The 21,883-nt window shown below is 33.6% G+C and overlaps 2 protein-coding genes and 1 long non-coding RNA gene across 3 annotated transcripts in view; all 3 read right to left on the bottom strand.

Moving 5' to 3' along the window:
* The window catches only part of LOC134273422 (very low-density lipoprotein receptor-like), a 34,424-nt gene extending 29,493 nt beyond the window's left edge, over nucleotides 1-4,931 (bottom strand). The window contains 2 exon segments of the mRNA XM_062755617.1: nucleotides 4,549-4,683; nucleotides 4,799-4,931. Coding sequence (XP_062611601.1) covers nucleotides 4,549-4,683; nucleotides 4,799-4,862 — 199 coding nt within the window. The 5' untranslated portion in view covers nucleotides 4,863-4,931.
* A 352-nt stretch (nucleotides 4,932-5,283) lies between these two features.
* On the bottom strand, nucleotides 5,284-12,169 carry LOC134273894 (uncharacterized). Its single transcript, XR_009993505.1, has 4 exons — nucleotides 12,070-12,169; nucleotides 8,085-8,174; nucleotides 6,476-6,556; nucleotides 5,284-6,301 (listed from the first exon to the last, which is right to left on the bottom strand). It is a non-coding gene; the product is annotated as an uncharacterized LOC134273894 (long non-coding RNA).
* A 5,705-nt stretch (nucleotides 12,170-17,874) lies between these two features.
* LOC134273410 (uncharacterized) lies at nucleotides 17,875-18,741 on the bottom strand. The gene has a single exon (XM_062755607.1). It carries the CDS (start codon nucleotides 18,739-18,741, stop codon nucleotides 17,875-17,877), a length of 867 nt encoding a protein of 288 aa, XP_062611591.1.
* Between the last annotated feature and the right edge of the window lie 3,142 nt (nucleotides 18,742-21,883).

Raw genomic sequence — 21,883 nt, 5'->3', positions numbered from 1 at the left:
TATCCCAGACCAGGGGTCAAACATAAAAAAGAAGATCTTTGCACTTCAAATGTCAGAAAAGATTAAAAGTATCAGCTGGATGTTAAAATCTCGCATTACGCGATAATGGGGCAATAAGAAAAGCATTTATACCATGCCTTCAACTGTTGAGAAATTCAAAAATTAGATAGATTGCACGAATAATATATACTAACCTCTTTCTTTACTCCTCTTTAAACAGGTCGAGACCATTACCTTATATGAAAGGCAATTTTCAACACGTGACGATGTCTTCGTCTCACCCGTTCTCCATTCAAGTGAATGAGTCACAAAGCATGACGGTCTATTACGTGTTTGCGATTCAATGGCGACACGTGGTTTTCGTCGGTTTACTGCACAATATTTACATCGTCACTGTAGAAACCATAGAGCTTCTTTATCACTTTATCCGTCTGAAATTGAAAGATTATATTCCAAAGACATTGCTCCATGCTCACATTTAATATTTGAATTGTTTTAGATGATTAATAGTTGCATCAAATACCGTACAAATGCTTTGACGTTTGCGTGTAGATAAAAAACCTTTTGATAAAATCAAGGGTTAAAATTATAATTGCGCACCTTGTATTGTAACAAGATCGTGAAAAAACCCTCGAAGCTTTATCGACACAATAGCACCTATGTCTCTTTGAACAATGTTGATATAGGCTTCATAAAGCAGAGAGATGAAAGATTATACATCATTCTGAATATCTCTTTCATAAATCTCCAAAAAAGGTTTGACAATAAGTTTCCAAGGGACAATTCAAGTTGCCCTTTATTTTCAACACAGCTGAGTACTTGTAGTAGCCCACAATGCATTGCGACTCATTCATCAGTAGGTAAAGTAAACAGATAGCTATATAATTTACATGCAAATTTATGCTGACGTCAGAAAATCTAGTGGCCTCGACCTTTTAACAGGTTGGGGGGAAACGTAAATTCCGCTATGATAGTGGTATCTCACTATTATAGTGAAATTACGCTATATTTCCTGCCGTAGATACCCTCAATTTCATCCGATACCATGCAAGGTGTTTGAACCGCAAGTCATGGTGGGTATTAAAATGATCAAAAACTGTCATGTTTGCATGTTTTGAATTTAATAAATTTTCTACCGTTGCGTTTAATAATGCGAGCACTCTTTTTTTAACGGAAGTTGCATTTTTAACATAGCAACCGATGATTACAGGGTATTTAAGCCTGTTTGAATCTCATTTATTCCTCATAAAAGTGCACAAATTGATGCTTGTTACAATTGTCAACTCGGACTGGAAAGGGTTTATGGAATTAAACAAGAAAAAGGCTACTTCTGTCTGCATGGTTACGGGTATGGAGGCCCGTTATAGTAAACGTAAACACCCAATATGGCAAACATAAAAAAGAGTATATTGATAAACTCGCTTATATCCTCTTAACAAAATCATTTTATAATAAACGATCCAAAGTTTACATATAAAAACGATCGTAGAAAACACATCTAATTCTTAATTTCGGCTGGTTAATTTTTTATTTCAGAAAAAAGACTCAATTTACTTTGGTGTTGGAAATTTTTTACAAGAGTGCCTGTAACATTATTTTAACACATGTTCAAATAATTATTAAGGTCAAGATCTAGTAAATGGAAGGTGCCTACAGATTTTTCAAATTTAAGAAAAGAATTCCTTTAATGATGCTCTATAATATTAGTTTGGTCAAATTAGATGTTTCGGGGCATAATTTGTAGAAAAACAAGATGAAAAACCATATTTAAAACTGTCATTTTCAATGAAAAATTAGGAAAACCAGTATATAAAATGGGAGTTTTTTTCCATATCAGGCAAAGAAAATGTATCAAGATTGCCTACAGTTTTTCAGAAAACGGTAATTTGTATCTTCTTAGTCTCTATTTTAAAATAATGTCAAATTTAAGATAGGTATCGGGACTACTTTTCGTGTGATTTCAAATTGAATCCCATGGAAATACTTTATTTTCTACATAATTCTATTAGAGCGGTAAAGTACGGGAAAAAGAAAGTTGAAAGTGATTATGACGTCATAATGGATTTAGCACTGAAAACTTATTCTAAAGTCATTTACTAGATCTTGACCTTAATTGACCATCATTTCAACTCCGCACAAACGTAACTTATTTATTGGCGCTTTATGTTTATGCACTTATGCAAGAATGATTTAACTTTAAAATCTGAGAGAAATAGCTTTAGATTTTTTCTTATTAATCGAAATAAATATAAATCTAATTATATTCATATGAAATGTAGTATATCGCAAAAAATCGCACTAAAAGTATCAATTTTACAGACTTCTAGATTTAAACCAAAGTGTTGTTGTTTAAACCACAAGGAAACATCAAATAACCAATAGCCACCGCTCAATATTCAGCAAAAAGTGTCTAAAATATCACTGACTTAATTCAAATTTTCAACAATTAAAAATTAATGCAAAGCATCAAAGCGGTCGCAAACAATGTAGCATTTGTTAAAAAAAGTACTTTCACAATTTTGAAAGCATATCCATGCAGTGGAAGCGCAAGATATTCAAAGCTGAACTAGAATCTTTAGAAGTGTATATTTTCATCTTCAATAAATTCTTAATATTATTCATCATTGACTTTATTACATCGATGAGTCCATCTGATGAGCAAATGCATTAAAATCTCAATTTACTTATTTTTTTTCAATTATATATTTATATTGCTTTGAAGACAGTCAAAAATTAAAAAGACTGAACAATGTGCATATACACTGGATCTTTATCACGTGATAATGCCCTTGGTTTCTGCAGAATAGGCTATGCTGCAAGGCGCTTTGCAAAATGTAGAAACAAAAGTATCTTTGTATCATTCGCAGCTGTAACATATTCAAAACAATTTTTACTAATTAAAGAGTTTTTCATTATTTTAACCATGCACTATGTACCACGCGTCATTACTATCCGGATAATCATAATTTTCTTTTATATCTATATAGTACCTTTTGTAATCTCTTTTTACATAGTCAAAATTATCAAATATCTTCATGAGAAATGACAATGAAATTGAAACATTATAACAACAATTAATATTTAGTTTAAAACAAATTTTACTTATGATTTTCTACATGTTATCAGTGAAGAATTATTTTACTGAACTATTACAAAAATAACTTCATTTCCCATGTGCACTATCTAACACAACCACAAGAAGACCGCCCGCAGCATCGGCGACCGATAATAATGGGTCTTTACGTTTACCATAACGGGCCTCCATACCCGTAACCATGCAAACAGAAATAGCCTTTTTCTTGTTTAATTCCATAAACCCTTTCCAGTCCGAGTTGACATTTGTAACAAGCATCAATTTGTGCACTTTAATGAAGAATAAATGAGATTCAAACAGGCTTAAATAACCTGTAATCATCGGTTGCTATGTTAAAAATGCAACTTCCGTTAAAAAAAGAGTGCTCGCATTTTCAAACGCAACGGTAGAAAATTTATTAAAATTCAAAACATGCAAACATGACAGTTTTTGATCATTTTAATACCCACCATGACTTGCGGTTCAAACACCTTGCATGGTATCGGATGAAATTGAGGGTATCTACGGCAGGAAATATAGCGTAATTTCACTATAATAGTGAGATACCACTATTATAGCGGAATTTCCGTTTCCACCCAACCTGTTTAATACTTAGAGGAACTCTGATCAAAATTTAAAAAATCACTTTATTCAACCATTCCCCACGATTAATTCTAGTCGACGCTTTTTGACACCATAGACAGGTGCTTTTTTTAAACGAAAAATTAACTCGTATAATTATTCATTTACCCAATCATTGGTCATTTGTAGAATTATTCTGTTAATGACATTCTGAATGAACATACAAGTAATCCAGAGTTGTTATATAAGATACCAGAAATTTGATTGAAAGTATCTATTTCCATTTGTACCAAATGCTAGCAAACCTGTATTTTGTATTCATATGAAGCAAAAATTATTCCAAAACATGTACCTGAAAAGAAGAAAAAACTTGTTGTGACCTTGTTTGTACTCGAATATAGCGACGTCGTATCATCAGTTACTTTTTTCAGACATTGTATTTCGACTCGATATATTCCGGAGAACTTTATAAGAAGATGCTACAGAGTCTGAAACATCTGTTGCATATTCGGACATTTTACTACCGAGAGACACTAATGGTTGCATAACAACAAAACTTAATAATAAACGCGATTATTTCAACTTTCCTTATATATGTAACAATATATCCTTTCCAACTGGATTTGAGTTTATGTCTCCCAGTTGATTCGATACGCAAGAACTTGCTCTACCTATGAACAATTTTGAAAACAAGGCAAACTATTGACAAACATGCTGTTAACACTAAGATATCAACAGTCTCGTTAAAGCCAACTAAGTTTTAAGTTCTTTGGCCCAGGTAAGCTAAATAAGATCATCTTAAAGCACCCGATGTATGACAAACGTTCACGTCTATTTTCGACGAGACTATCTTGAATATATATATGTCTTGTATATTGAATAAATGAACTTACGGCAGTTTTCCTCGTCTGATTGATCTCCTGAGCCTGGACAATCAGATTCTCCATCACATCTCCAGTTTACAGGAATGCAGCTCCTCATACATTTAAACTCATTCTCTTTACATGAAAGTGGCGTCTCAGGCTCAGCTAAAATATATGATTATAATAACTTTTTAAGTTGTTAAAAGGCATTAACATTAGATTTTTTTCTTGCATTTAGTATTAGAAAAATTTAATTGGTAAATGATGTAAACTATCTTACCTTCAGGTAACTGGCTTATAGTGATGAAGATAATTAGAATCAACAATTCTAAAACATTCCTCATCGTAAAAAAATGCAAACCTAGAAAACTAGTGAGTAATAATAAAAGTTATCAACAATATTATATACAGTGTTCTGAATGGTGAGTAGTGCACTTATGTCACCATTTAATGGAGATTTTCATGAAGTTGATCCCTTCTAACAATGATCCTTATATTCGAAAGAAGTATCAAGTGGCATTCGCTTCTTCACTGAAAACTATTTTTTGACTCTTAAGTTTAAAATGATAGAATCGTGGTCATTACAGAAGGTTTATTTATAACTCTTTTCCTGCTTCGCCTACAGTCTGGTGATATCGTATGTTAATTGCGAAATACACATGTATATAAAACAAATAAAAACTGGTGCATAATTTAGTATATTTTTGCATTTTTTAAACATTAAAAAATACGATGACGTATTATGTTTCCTTTTTTTGGATTATTTAATAATTATAAATGCAAAATGTGAAAAATTAGTATGAAAAAGAAAAAAAACATTGAAACCCACAAAAGCTACATATGATATAAAGCTGTACGTACGTTTTTCTTCTGTAGTTTCTTTTAATTTTTTTCATATTATAATGTAATAAAATAAAAAAGTTTAAAATTACGAACAAAGCTGGAAAATTAAACAACATAAAAATTTTATCATATACCAAACTTAAGTAATGCAAAAATGAGATGGGGCTATAATATTTTTTTTCCAAATAAAACAAAACAATGCTGTGCCACTCAAGCAATTGCAGGGGATTTGACTCAGTTGAAAAACAGAACCAAAGAAACCAATAGTAATAATCGCCATGGATCAAACCGTTATATGCAAGGCTTATTCTGGATTGGGTAAAAATATGTTTACCTGGAAATAAAAAGTTATGATAGCTAACATGTAAATTATTCATGCAGATACAATAATTTTAAATATGAAGAAATGACAACAATAAAATGAAATAATCAAACCTTACTTGTTGATTTTACCCATGCTGACTGCTGAAAATTCCGTCAGGGAGGCTATGACATCATAGCTTGAGCTATGACTGGCTTGTGCTCGAGGAAAAACCGCTGATAAATCTTAGCTTTATTAAACCGATTTTGACTTTATGTTTTATACTGTTAATCATTTATTTAGAAGCTTTGAGTTTATAGCCATATAAACTTTGCGTTTGTGTAACATTCGCTATATTAACCTGACTTGACTATATGCAATATAGAAGAAGAAGACGAAGAAGAAGAAGAAAGTAAAATTGTTTAAAATGCAAAGTTTAAAAACAAACAATATATAAACAAATTATTCATCATTTTATAATTGTTTGGAGTTAAAGTCCTTTTCATTTGTAGGTATAATTCTTAACCTTTTGTTTATAATAAATCTCACCATGAGAACTAGAAGAATTTCTGTTTGTATTATTGGGGGAGCCTGTCTTGTTTTCTTGAATTGATAAGGGACATGAAGTTGTTCTTTGTGCTGTGAATATGAATAATAAGTGCATAAATATTCAATAGCTTGTTTAACTGTTACTGATACACATAAAGTAAAGACAAATGTAAATATTTTTATTGTCAACTAAAATTCATTTTCTTTCGGGTCCATAATGTTTAAGAAGCGAAGTACTTATTAGTTTATAATTGTAATCTGAACCTTTAGATGTAACTACAGGTTTTGAAGTTGGATCCTTCGGTTTATCTATGGCCTCAATTGTTAAAGAAGGTGATGTAGCTTCTGAAATCAAAAGATTCATATGAATATTTCTCTTCCAAGTGTCGCCATATTCTGATTAGATAACAGCAATAAAATATACATTTTCGATTCGATTAATTTTGAAGCTTTCTTTAAATTTGCATACAAAGTTTTCCATTAAATACCCAGGAGCAAAGAAGAAGATTTTCAAAGAAATAATGCTTTTTCACTATATAATCTATATAGTCTTGCCCTAGCACCTAAGAACTCCTGACCCCGGGGTCATGAATTTCACAATTTTGGTAGAGGACTCAATGCTGATTACAATCATGCAAACAGTTTGACTGCTTGATGTCCAGTAGTAAAGAAAAAGATTTTTAAAGATTGCATTAAATTTAGTGGTTTTGGCCCCACCCCTCAGGCCCCAGGGGGGCAGAGACCATGAAATTCACAAATTTGAAAGAGGCACATTATTGTTTATCTAATGCCCAGGAGCAGAGAAGAAGATTTTCAAAGAAATAATGTATTTTCACTATATAATCTATATAGCCCCGCAGTAGTACTAGAACCCCTGACCCCAGGGCCATGAAATTCACAATTTTGGAAGAGGCTGCCTTATTCAACAAAACTATGTACTTGGTTTGTTTATCTAATGCCCAGGAGCAAAGAAGAAGATTTTCAAAGAAATAATGCTTTTTCGCTATATAATCTATATAGCCCCGCCCTAGCACCTATGAACCCCGGGGCCATGAATTTCACAATTTTGGTAGAGGACTCAATACTTATTACAATCATGCAAACAATTTGACTGCTTGATGTTCAGGAGTAAAGAAGAAGATTTTTAAAGATTGCATTAAATTTATTGGTTTTGGCCCCACCCCTCAGGCCCCAGGGGGTAGAGACCATGAAATTCACAAATTTGAAAGAGGCAGCATTATTCAACATTACTATGTATTTGGTTTGTTTATTAAATACCCAGAAGGAGAAAAGAAGATTTTCAAAGAAATAATGTATTTTCACTATATAATCTATATAGCCCCACCCTAGCGCCTAAGAACCCCTGACCCAAGGGCCATGAAATTCACAATTTTGGAAGAGGCTGTCTTATTCAACAAAACTATGTAATTGGTTTGTTTATCTAATGCCCAGGAGCAAAGAAGAAGATTTTCAAAGAAATAATGTTTTTTCACTATATAATCCATATGGCCCAGCCCTAGTACTAGAACCCCTGACTCCGGGGCCATGAAATTCACAATTTTGGTAGAGGACTCAATGCTCATTACAATCATGCAAACAGCTTGACTGCTTGATGTCCAGGAGTAAAGAAGAAGATTTTTAAAGATTGTATTAATTTTAGTGGTTTTGGCCCCACCCCTCAGGCCTCAGGGGGGCAGGGGCCATGAAATTCACAATTTTTGTTCCTCTTTACCCATAGATGCTTTTTGCCAAATTTAATTGAAATTGGTTGAGCGGTTGCAGAGAAGAAGCTTGTTCAAATGTTAACACACGGTGACCTAAAAAAACCTAAAAAAAAAGTGCTCATTGTTCAAAGCATGGCAACAAATCTCACCATGAGAACTAGAAGAATTTCTGTTTGAATTAATAGGGGAGTCTGTCTTAGATGGAGGAGTTGGTAAAGGACTTGAAGTTGTTCTTTGTGCTGTCAATAGGAAATGGTCCATGCATAATTATTCAGTAGCTTGTTAAACTGTCTACTTAAATCAAGCTCTAAATACCAGGTTATTATTTTATTATCATTAAATATGAATACAATGAACAATAATCAAGATAAAAGTCAATTTTTATCAAATAAATCAGGAGCAGAACACCACGGACTTCCAAAACATCAGAAGTGGAATCGAGTGCCCAGGGGAGTGAGTATCCCTTATCGATCGGTCACCCAACGCATGCTCCATGTCATTATTATGCAAATAATAAAACAAAGACAAGTCATTATGTAAAAAAGTGGCCTCACAATAAGTATGAAATCGTCAATCAGTTTTCGACTCAGAGGTAAATTATATGTGCTGTAATGGTATTTGTTAAAACACTAATGCATTTAATATCTGTTTGTTTTATTTGTTTGATTATTGTTTAGCGTCCCTTTCGAGAATTTTTCCACTAATATGGAGACCACAGCACTTCCCGGTGGATAGATGCAAATTTATACCTGTACTCGTCATTTAAGGCCATTGAACAGCGAGAGATCTTTTTCATGTCAACACCTACTGCGATACGGGACCTCATTTAATACGGTTTCATTCAAAGGACCGGTCTCCACATCCTACAAGGGATTCGAACCCGCGACATAAGGATGAACTTCTTACTTAGCGACACTAACCATTGTATTGGAATAGAATAAATTGTTCTTATTGCTTTGAATACGAAATTTCCCATGTACGAGGGTTGTCCGGTAAAATCGTGGACAAAGCGTTTTTCTCAAAAAATAATAAACGCACTAAGCTGAAATTTTCAGTGAATGTTTATTTACCATATTTCAGTGCCTCATAATTTTTGGGATGAAATACAGACAGAAATAAAAAATTTATTATGCTTGAATGTGCTCAGGGTATGGTCCTACGGCGCACGGTCAAAAAACGAAGGTTTTTTCACAGAATACAGGAGTATTGATTTGAAATAAAAGATTTAAATAGATCACAAAAGGGTAAAAATTATCCTTATTCGATTCCAAAATTTTTTTGTCGACTTATTAAAAATTTCAAGACATTTGGTCAATTTTTGGCAGTTCCCTGAGCATTCAAAATGGGAAAATGGTAAACACAACACACGAAAAATGGTGACGTTTAATGACGTTACGGCGCACCTGAGATAAGTTCGCTTTGATTTAGATGATGTAATAGCGCTGTAAGACACTTTAAATGAATACCTTAGAAAAAAAATCCCCAAAAATCACCAGATCTTTAATATAGAAATGGAATGGGAGTTTTCTTAGTGAAGTATTTCTTGATCGAGTCCCCAGGTAGTACAAAACATACGGACAAACTGCTGTTTTAATAGCAAAAGACGCCGTCACTTTTGACCGTCAAAATAAGATTGTCTATTTGTTGAATGATGGTGGAGTATTGTCTGTAACTTGACGCTGTTTTACACATTTTGACGTTATCATCATTGCGCCGTAAGGCAATACAATACATAACATAAAATCACATTATTTGTTTTTTTTATGCATATATCTATTTGAAATTTGCTATGTTCATTCAGAAAATACATCCAAAGGAGTAGTGAAAATTTCAGAATGCAGTGATGATTATTATTCACGCGAGACAACTTGTCCACGATTTTACCTGACAACCCTCGTACGAGGGTCATTCAAAAAATACGTAGACAATTCTTCTCATCGTCATATAATTATTACAAGATTATAGATTAACACATTTTCGTAAACATAAACATTTATTTTCTTGAAGTGTGAAGTTTCATTCCATCTGATTAAATAGAACTCATGTTAGACAAAATTTAAACCAACATGTTTTGTTACCATGGAGCACGGTTAACCAACATTGTAGCGTCAAAGACAACGTTGAGAAAGTTTGTCAAAATTATGGTAATTTTCTTAATTTCAAACACTGTTTGTAGCGTCTTCTCCATTCAAAAAACATATCCATAACACTTAACACCTAGTTTGCGAACAATTGTACAAATATAGCTTGAATAAGAATGTCATTGTTTTCAAATTCTTTAATTTACCATGTAACTCTATTAATTCTGCAACAGTGAAGCACAAATTACGTTCAGTGACGTTCCTAACTCTTTCGACAATATTTTTAACTTTAACCAGTTTCTTTGCAGACAATCCATCGTCAGATTCAAACTCGCCACCACTCAAAAATTGTATTTTCCATTTAATACAAATACACAGATTATTTTTCATACAGATTCTGGTTTATAAGGATTTTTTTTTAGCTTGTAGAAGAAGTTTCCCGAATGTACAGTGCAATTTTATTGATACTTGCTGCTCCGTGACGTCCTCTAACGTTATGGTTTTTGGCTTTTTTTTAATCAAGTCCATATGTATTTAGAAACTGATATCTTTAAAATGGAGCGACATATTTCATAACCTGATTTTATTTTAATCAATACAGGAAAACTTTATTCAAACATTTAAATTTTATTTCGTTTCAGCTCTATTTATTAGAGGTATTGCTATAAATACAATAAAGTGAAAATCAGTAAATTACTCAATTTTGACGGTGCTCCGTGACCCCTTTTTTGCTGTTATAAATCCTTGGTAATTTTAATAAATATGAAGATACGAGGGTCATTCAAAAAGTTCGTAGACTTTTGTCCTAACTTTTTTATTTAACGTCATATTATATCCAAATTTGGTACAAATATTTTAACAACAGATTCAAATAATTTGAGTAAAAAAATTGGAATGTATCTTCATATTTATTAAAATTACCAAGGATTTAGAACAGCAAAAATGGGGTCACGGAGCACCGTCAAAATTGAGTAATTTACTAATTTTCACTTTATAGTATTTACAGCCATACCTCTTATAAATGGAGCTGAAACGAAATAAAATTTATATGTTTAAATAAAGTATTGCTGTATTAATTAAAATGAAATCAGGTTAAGTAATATGTCGCTCCATTTAAAAGATATTAGTTTCTAAATACACATGGACTTGATTAAAATAAACAAAAAACCATGACGTTGAGGGACGTCACGGAGCAGCAAGTAGCAATAAAATTGTACGTTACATTCGGGAAACTTCTTCTACAAGGTCAAGAAATCCGTATAAACCAGGATCTGTATGAAAAATAATCTGTGTATTTGTATTAAATATAGAATACAATTTTTGAGTGGTAGGGAGTTTGAATCGGACGATGAATTGTCTGCAAAGACACAGGTTAAAGTTTAAAAAATTGTCGAAAGAGTTAGGAACGTCATTGAACGTGATGTGTGCTTCACTGTTGCAGAATTAATAGAGTTACATGGTAAATTAAAGAATTTGAAAACAATGACATTCTTATTCAAGCTATATTTGTACAATTGTTCGCAAACTAGGTGTTAAGTGTTATGGATATGATTTTTTGAATGGAGAAAACGCTACAAACCGTGTTTGAAATTAAGAAAATTTGAAAAACTTTCTCAACGTTGTCTTTGACGTTACAATGTTGGTTAACCGTGCTCCGTGGCATCAAAACATGTTGGTTTAAATTTTGGCTAATATGAGTTCTATTTAATCAAATGGAATGAAACTTCACACTTCCACAAAATAAATGTTTATGTTTACGAAAATGTGTTGATCTATAATCTTGTAATAATTATATGACGATGAGAAGCATTGTCTACGTAATTTTTGAATGACCCTCGTACATTCCAATTTTTTTACTCAAATTATTTGAATCTGTTGTTAAAAAATTTGTACCAAATTTGGATATAATATAACGTTAAATAAAAAAGTTAGGACAAAAGTCTACGAACTTTTTGAATGACCCTCGTATATATTGATTTTTATCGTCAACAAAAGTTGTATTTTCTTTCAGGGCTGTTATCTCTAAGAAGCGCTGATAAAATTTAACCCGAACCTTTGGATGTAACTACAGGTGTTGAAGTTTTATTCTCAGGATCATCTGTGGTCTCAGTTGTTAAAGAGGATGATGATATATTTAAGACTGATGTAGCTTCTGAAATAAAAAGATTCATTTCAATATTTCTCTTCCAGGAGTTGCCATATTATGATTTAATAGCAGCCAATATAAATTTTAGGTCACCTGAGTAACTCAGGTGACCTATTGCTATCCGTTTTCGTCCGTCGTCGTGTGTCGTGTGTCGTGCTCGTGTGTTAACATTTTAACAATTTCAGCTTCTTCTCTGAAACCACTTAACCAATTTCAACCAAATTTGGTATACAGCATCTATGGGTGAATGGGAACAAAAATTGTGAAATTTATGGTCCACGCCCCCTGGGGCCTGAGGGGTGGGGCAAAAGTCACTAAAATTATTGCAATCTTTAAAAATCTTCTTCTTTACTCTTGGACATCAAGCAAGCAAACTGTTGGCATGAATGTAATGAGCATTGAGTCCTCTACCGAAATTGTGAAATTCATGGCCCCAGGGTAAGGGGTTCTAGTGCTAGGGTGGGGCTATATAGATTATGTAATAAAAATGCATGATTTCTTTGAAAATCTTCTTCTCTGCTCCTGGATATTAAGTAAACTAACCAAGCACATAGTTATGATGAGCAAGAGTGCCTCTTCCAAAATTGTGAATTTTATGACCCCAAGGTCATGGGTTCTGTGGTTAGGGCGGGGCTCTATTGATCATATCGTGAAAATGCATTAATTCTTTGAAAATCTTCTTCTCTGCTCCTGGGTATTAAATAAACTAACCAAGCACATAGTTATGATGAACAAGAGAGCCTCTTCCAAAGTTGTGAATTTTATGGTGTTAGGGCGGGGCTCTAAGGGGTCATCAGATATAGCTAGTGAACAATCGAACATGGTGGAGAGATTCCTTTTTCGTTTTCAGCTTTAAGATCCAAACTTACCACATTCAGGACCCTCATCAGATCCATCCAAACAGTCTTCGTCCCCATCACATTTCCAGGATTCGTGGATGCACTGTTCACCGGTGTGACACTCCCATTCCGATTCGTCTGAACAAATAGATACATTTTTGGTTGCACAGTTTGTTTCATCGCTTTGGTCGTTACAATCAGCATCGCCATCACACTGCCACAACTTGTCGATACACTGCTTGTCTGAACACTGGAACTCATCAGCAGTACAAGTTACATCAGCTGTCATAAGAAAGGCAATAGAAATTATATAAAAATTATTTACTTGTATCAATCTATGCAAACTTTATAATTTTTACAAGATTTGAATAGAAATATACATACGACATTGTTTACTATAGATTTACTGATATCATGTGTAGATGTTTAATACTCAGTTTAACTAGAAATTCCAATTTATTATTTATTAGCTTGTACTTAAGGGATGTGTCCTAATAATTATATGACCTTGTATTATCTCCCTTTGTTTTTAATTAATAAAACAATATATTTTTTGAATAACTTATTTGATGAAAAAAAAAGACAGTTTTCAATTGTCATTCTATTTCTAATATTTTGATATATCGTTGGATACATACACAGTATTTATTGATTTTCTTATTATTTGATTTTTTTAAAATCGCTTGTTCCCATAGACTTCAATGCAATCTTTGTTAATAAATTACTGCTTAGATAATTATTTTTTTTAAATCTTTCTTTTGGTAAATCTTTTCTACGATGAAATGATGCACATGCAATGCTTGACATCCGTAAAACCTTCTCTAAAACAACTTAGCCAATACATGTATAAGTCATTTTCATAAAGTGTAACCTTATGTACTAGTATTGTATAATGAAGTTTATTCAAATTATGGGGAAACAACAGAGTAGAGTACTATGAAGTACACATGAATATAAAGAATCATCTTAGAAATAAATAGTTTGCTCAAGAACAGCGAAGCCATAATTAGTCATTATATTATAGAAACATTCCCAGGTAATGAAGATTCACTTATGTTTCAATTTAGGGTGGGTTAGTATTACAAAGAGAGATAAGAGTTTTACATAGGAAAGGATAAGATTGATTGTATGTTGTTTTACATCCTGTTCTAGAATTTTCACTCATGTAGAGAATTCACCATATAGTGAGGCTTAGTTATTAAAGGTCTCAACAGAAGGACTTCATAGTGTCTAGCGCTTGGTGAGGGAACTGTTGCTCCCTATTTCTAATAAGTCTTAGGTCAATCGCGGCCGAGTCTTGATCATGGAGCGAGAGGTCTACAGAATGAGCTACCGTGATGGAGAAAACAAAGATAAATCTTTAAAATTCTTCTGTTAAAGAACAGCAAAACAATGATTAGTAATATTGATATGGAAGCATCCTGATATGAAATACTGATTTTTTTTTCTTCTTCCTAGTCAATGAGCTCAGATGAGCGATGTGGCGCATGGGTCAAAGGGTGACGTCAAATTTTTGTCAAATGGTATTTTCTTCATTATTTATTATTCAAACAATCTACTAAATTCTTGACCTCACAAAATGATACAACCCCGCCTCCCATATGAATATAATGGCAAAGTTAATGTTTTTTCCTAAGAGTAAAATAGATTGTGCACAAGGGCATTACGTAACTGTAAAAGTATCATCAAATTTTATTCAGTGATGTAGTAGAAGTTGCGGATATTAGATGAGCACCGCTTGTTTTTATAGTCTAAGAAAGAGTGTTATGCTGTGGGAAACCCGAAATATGTGTCTGATCGGAGACTAAACAAAAAAGTTTGTTATTGCAAGCAATAGCGTGTGTCGCCTCAAACTGGAAAAGACTTTCATTTTTTGTATCACTAAAAGAATACCCATTAGCTAAGCTTGGACAACCATCAATTCGTATCAGTCCTTTCAGTACTTTGATTTAAAAATCAGTCTTCAAGAATTTTCATTTTTTCCCTGTTCCCATGGCAACTATTGACAATTTGCAATTTTTAAATGCAACACGCACAATTACAGATACCAGTCATTAAATCAATAAAGTTTCATGACGAATATCCAAAGGGATCAGAGAGAAAACTCTCGGACAAAATTCGTCGCTTTTTGCAGGTTTCCATGGCAACGGTAAACGAGAAACATCCCGGAGAAGAAAAACATGCGTACAATCGCAATAGGTAGCCATTTTGCATTGAATGACCACACAACACGACTACAACTAGTGATCGTCCTTTGAGGAAAGTTTCAGGAAGATTGTCCCAGCCATCCCCGAGAAACAGCCTGGAGAACAAAAACATGCGTACAATCGCAATGTCTTTTTGTTCGTTTCAAAATGGCTACCGCCGAAATTTTATATATGTAATGATTAGTATCTGTAATTGTGCTCATTGGATTTAAAAATTGCAAATTGTCAATAATTTCCACGCGAGTGTTCTCTCTGGTCCCGTCGACATTCTTCATGAAACTTTGTTGATGTAATGATTAGTATCTGTAATTGTGCTCATTGCATTTAAAAAATGTCTACCGTTGCCATGGAAACCTGCAAAAAGCGGCGAATTTTGTCCGCGAGTGTTCTCTCTGGTCCTGTCGACATTCTTCATGAAACTTTGTTGATGTAATGATTAGAATCTGTAATTGTGTTCATTGCATTTAAAAATTGCAAATTGTCAATAGTTGCCACTGAAACAGGGGAAAAGTGAAAATTCATTGTTTGAGTTTTAAATCAAAGTACTGAAAGGACTGATACGAGTTGATGGTTTTTCCAAGGTTAGCTAATAGGTATTGTTTTAGTGATGAAAAAATGAAAGTCTTGTCCAGTTCGGGGCGACATATGCTATTGCTTGCAATAGCCGACTTTATAGTTAGGTGTTATTTTCCAATTTTGGGCCCAAGAGGCATAAAGGATTTTACACTTTAACAAGATAGAAAGTTCTGAAAGAAAGGTAACATACGCAAACATAAATACACATATACGTACATGTATATACATCTAATTATATCTTATATATCCCATACAAGTAACTGTACATGCAGATGCAGCAGTCGGGGCTCTCAAATCACTAATAAATGTCTTACGCAGGGAAATAGCCAATCAAAATGAACTTAGTCAATTGAAGTTCCATATATATCTAGAGACAATTTTTTTTTCTTTTTTTCATTTTTGGCAATTTGTTTTAGGCCTACCGTATTAAAATTGGACTCATGAGTCATGTACTAGGAATATCATTTCTTTAGCAGAATTATCCCACTGAATTAAAAGGAACTCTTTTTTCAGGTGCGCATGATGCAACTTCCTGGATGGTGACTGTAGGCTGTTTGTCAACATGTGAATCCCACGTGCATTTTGGGGTAGGTAAAGTTTACTGTCGATTTTCTTTCTTAAAAGCCGCATAAGGCATATTTTTTCTGATCTCAAATTTTTGTTTAAGCATTAAACTTTATTTTCTCTTTCATGAATTTTCTGCTGAGGGTATAATAAATTAATTAATTTAATTCAAGCTATATAGTAATATATAGTGAAATTATTTCCTTGTGTGAGACCTAAAGAAGGACAGGTAACTCTCATTTTCACTAAAATTTCTCTGATTTCAGGAGTAGTCTCCCCTTGAAAAGATCAACAATGCGGCATGCAGTCTGGTCACCAACGGACATTTTTGACACCCGTATACCTGGATTTCTACCAATTACCTCTGTAACCTTTGTTGTGTTCATCACACAGGTAAGAAAAACAAGATTTTTAATTCAAAAAATTTTAATGAGCTAAATAATAAGTATAACATTTTTACATGTACAGACTCTCTCGTATAAGAAAATGTCACATTTTACACATACAATAATGCATATTATTCACATGTCCAAATTTTCCCCATTTACACAGTTGAAAATAATCAATGCATAATGAACCACAAAAAACACTTATTACATGTAAGATAGTTCACAAAATATATTTTAAGTACAAATTTTATACATTTGAAATGCATGTACATATCATCAATCCCCCCCCCTTTACAGTCTTACAACTTCCTTTTTAATTTTGGATCTGACAATGATTTACTGTAAGTGTCTTTAGATTTTTTTATCGTACAGCTGATATCTTTTAGATCAGTATACGTCGTATTTTCTTTGAGATTTATATTTTAACAGTTTTTGTTTCATTTTAAAGTAATTTTGTCTATTTTGTTGTTGTTTTAGATGATGGACCACTCTACTTCCTTTTACAACAGGTGCCCCTACAGATTCACAAAGTTCCAGTGTTGAGTTTCCATGACCCCTATTCAGTGAGTGCACAACTTTATGTATTCTACTTTCAAAATTTCTACTACTTGTAATACATTTTGGATTTGATTTTAAATATGCCCTATTTACAGATTCAGATTTTTGTGTACAAGTATGATATGATATTTGATTCTATCAAGATTACTTTGTCCTAAAGTCAAATTTATACAGTCTTTTAACAAACATTTGTCTTTTTCTGTCATATTTAATTCAAAGTCACTAGGCAGCACAGAAGATTTCCACTTATTGCTTTTCAGTGCACTACAGGAAAAGGAATAGAGTTGACAGGACTTCCCGCACTGTCCCTTGTAGCAGTTTATGAGGGAACCAACAGCAGTAGACATAGCACGCTTCATCAAAGGTAAGTCGCCGGAGTAGTGTTTATAGCAATTCTCGTACTCTGTCCTGCATCGAAGCTTCAGGTCCAAGGCAAATCTTCTCTGCATGGATTCTCTTATGGCCTTGGTTTTTCCCGGAAACATGTGACTGCTGAATAAAGCCTTAGCAGTCTGTTTTCTTTGAGAGTCAAAGAAGTGCCGCAAGTCCTTAAGGTTTTCAATCACATGTCCTTGTTTTTCAGATGCACCAGATGCAGCGGCACGTACTGTCTCCATCACTGGTGAAATGGGATATGACTAGTGGCCGGTCATCACTTTGTAACTCACCAACACAATTAGCGGCCCATCTCTTCTCGTCTCCAATGGTGGTCTCCGGAGGAATGGTTGCAGTGCAGTCTTTGTGTCCTGGGCAGGTAACTTCTTTTCCTTTGCTTCGTAGGTGAGCGCCTTTCTTACATAGTTTATTCCCACAGAAAACTGCTACCACATTCTTCCTCTGGGTTACATTTTCACTTACGGTATATGTCACTTGGGTGGCAGCCTGGAATGGGGTTTTCCCAATGGCACTGAAGGTGGCATTATTGTACCGAGCATCTCCTTCCGCTCTGATGGGGGTATCCGGAAGTCCACATTTTTCATTAAGTTCTTGAATATTCTGCCGAATTTTCTTCATACTGTTTTTATTTACATCGGTTATAATTTTCCCCACTTTGTTGCAGGTCTGTTGCATATTGGCGGCTGACGCTGGTTCAATATTTGCACCAAGAAGCATACCACGCATACCCTCTGTTGTAAGACTGGTACCCAGGTGACCGACAGCCATGGCCACATTCAGCTGTGCAGCTCTTCGTCCCCTGCCAGATCTTCTCACCTCTTCGTAAAGCTTTTCTCGGTGACTGGTATAGTTGCACTTCTTACATCGAATGGAAAGGATCCATGCCAGGCCTCGTTTTTCCTCCCCATGCTGATTCCAGTCCAGTGGACCATCACAGTCTGGAAACTTCTGTGAGTGTTCTTTAAATGCACTGTTCCACAATTTAGCAGTCTTTTCTCGGTGAAGTACTTTGTATAATTTTGAATTTGGGTCATCTGACACAGATTCCATGTAGGTGTCCACTGGCTGGACTTCACTTGGCGGGTCGTAAAAACTTCATCTCGCTGCTTCGGTTCTTGGCATATATAACTGTAAACACCCCATTTTTCTGTGGCCGTACAATGTCCTGAAACTCTTCTTTACTTAGTCTTCTTATGGGAACTAGAGATTGGACTGGGCTGGTGGTCCCTATTTTCTTCTGGCCTTTGTTGTGAGGAATACTTCCTTTTTTGTATTGATGTTGATGCAACCATTTTGGTCCTTTTTTTGGCATGGTAATTATTTAACTGTATACTTGTAGACTTTTTCTAAGAATATGCTATTGTATGAATGTATGTGGTGCACATTTTTAAGTATTGTAAACTTTTGAGTTACCTGGTCTTCTAAGAGAAACTCCATTCTTTGATGACTGATGGAAAAGCTTCATCATCCACCACTGTTTAAGGACCCCTTATCTTAATCACCAACCATTAATCAGTGATCACTGTTACCAAAGCTCCAAGGTACATTATTGAAGTCTCTTTTGACACCATTTTTTCCAGTCTCTGACTTTGTTTTAGAATTAAGATTTTCACTTTTTTGCTAATTAATTCCTTAAAAATCAGTTAACTTCCTGTTTCTTTGCTAATTAGAGCTCATTAATTAGAGTTGAAATTATTTTTTAGCAAATAGCCAAAAACTAGAATATTTCAGCTTTCATTTCATTCAAATTTTTTTTCTCAATAATTCACTCTTTAAATATTTTCCAAGTTTTGAAATTAATATGCTAAAGATGAATTTGTACAGAAATTTAGCCTAAAATTCAATAATCTGTTAGGAAGAGTTATCTCCTATTTTTCATCCCTTAAGGACAAAGATAATTTTTGATGCACTAGTATATGAAAGATAAATATCTCAGAGACATTTTGTGGAAATTTCATTTAATTTCATTAACTTTTAGTTGCCTTAAAGGTCTTACGCAAGGAAATAGCCAATCAAAATGAACTTAGGAAATAGAAGTTCCATATATATATTGAGACAATACTGTAAACGTATTACATTTGGCTGTGTATTCTTTTTAGCGCCTTTCGCGGAAAGCAGCCTCCGCTAAATCAAGTACATCGCTAAATGCTTTGTGTATAAAGGTTTATGTAAAGCACATTCAAAAAGCGCTAAATCAAATCTACGCCAACTTGTTGAAAACTCAATTTCCGCCAAATATCGTACACGCCAAATATAATACATTTACAGTATTTTTTCTTTTTTCATTTTTGGCAATTTGTTTTAGGCCTAGAGTATTAAAATTGGACTCATGTACTAGGAATATCATTTCTTTAGCAGAATTATCCCACTGAATTAAAAGGAACTCTTTTTTCAGGTGCGCACATATGCAACTTCCTGGATGGTGTGTAGGCTGTTTGTCAACATGTGAATCCCACGTGCATTTCGGGGTACGTATGTTTACTGTCGATTTTCTTTCTTAAAAGCCGCATAAGACATATTTTTTTCTGATCTCAAATTTTTGTTTAAGCATTAAACTTTATTTTCTCTTTCATGAATTTTCTGCTGAGAGTCTAATAAATTAAATAATTTAATTCAAGCTATATAGTAATATATAGTGAAATTATTTCCTTGTGTGAGACCTTTAACAGATGATACAAAAATATATATTATCAATATATACCAGTATACAAATAAATATGTGTCTAGAACATTTTATGTTAACGTTACATTTAAATTAATTAAGTAAAATAAATACAGTACAGCTTTACAAGTATTATTTATTTGTGTAAACTCATGGCATAATGCCTTATTTTGAAAGCTTTGACAAAATATTCACTTAGCTTTATAATGATTAGTATATTTTTATTAGACATTAAACAGATAAATTTGTCTCCTTTTGATAATAATCTGAAACTTTTGTTAAGTAATGAGATATCATGAAAAAATGTATTTCTCTCCTCAGTTTATAATTAGCATTCAGTAATAAATAATATTTATCTTCTATAAAGTATGGTTACACATTAAGCATATACTTTTGTTTCTCTCTAAAGGAATTCTTTGTGCACCAAAGCGTAATAGACGGACGAACGGAACCCCTCACTATATACCCCTCTTCTTTTCAAGTAGGCCTATCGATGTTTAATTTCCTAGATAGCCCATATTTATACTTCCCGCTTGAAAAGTGGGAGTGTGTACATACATTTATTACATACTTATTAATAAATGCAGGATTTTTGCATATGCGATATACCTGACGTCACAATAGCCGTATCAGCCCTGCAGGGATGGATTTGCGGGGCTGATACGGATCAATATCACACCCCTAGAAAATTAAACCACAAAAAACAGTACTTGTGATCATACACTTATTTTGGGGGTTACATATTCTCTTAATTTTAACTTTTTCAATGTAAGGATAATCTAACTGACAAATAAAATATTATTTTCAAATTACGGATCGCTACATTTGTACGGAAGCGTATTGCTGCCACTTGAAAAAAAATTATTGTAAGTCGTGCGTACGAGATACTAAGTCGTATGTACGACATAATAAGTCGTACGTACGACATACTACGTCATACATACGAGATAATAAGTCATACGTACGACATGATAAGTCGTATGAACAAAATACTAAGTCGTATGAACGAGATAATATGTCGTACGAACGAGATACTCAGAACATAGCTGAAAAACTGTAGCTTTATGGTTTTGTATATTAGTCTCTGATCCTATGTAAAATGCAAATAATTTGCAATCTACGGTGCAAGATTTGAACGCACTTTTCATTTGAAAAGAATTTTTACACTTTCCAGCATTGGCCTATCCCTAATTCTACGCACATTCTTTAACAGATCTGTATATTTTATCCACCTTCTATCCCTTTATATTCATTTCTACAGGTGATAAATTGATTTGAATTGTCCGTTGGATTGCAGAAAATTCAAATCAAGCGAGTTTAGCACCTCTGCCCGAGTGGAACTTAGGATTTTATATAGTTTATTTTATATTTATCTGTAAAAGTGTTAGTTTGTTACAATTCATAAATTATAGACTAGGATCTCGTTCGTACGACTTATTATCTCGTTCGTACGACTTATGATGTCGTACGTACGACTTAGTATCTCGTACGAACGACATAGTATCTAGTTCGTACGACTTAGTATCTCGT

The sequence above is a fragment of the Saccostrea cucullata genome, unplaced genomic scaffold, assembly GCF_032062105.1.
Source record: "Saccostrea cucullata isolate Sc308-1 unplaced genomic scaffold, CSIRO_AGI_Scuc_v1 ctg31, whole genome shotgun sequence".
NCBI lineage: Eukaryota > Metazoa > Mollusca > Bivalvia > Ostreida > Ostreidae > Saccostrea > Saccostrea cuccullata.
This window is presented reverse-complemented; position numbering and strand designations above follow the sequence as displayed.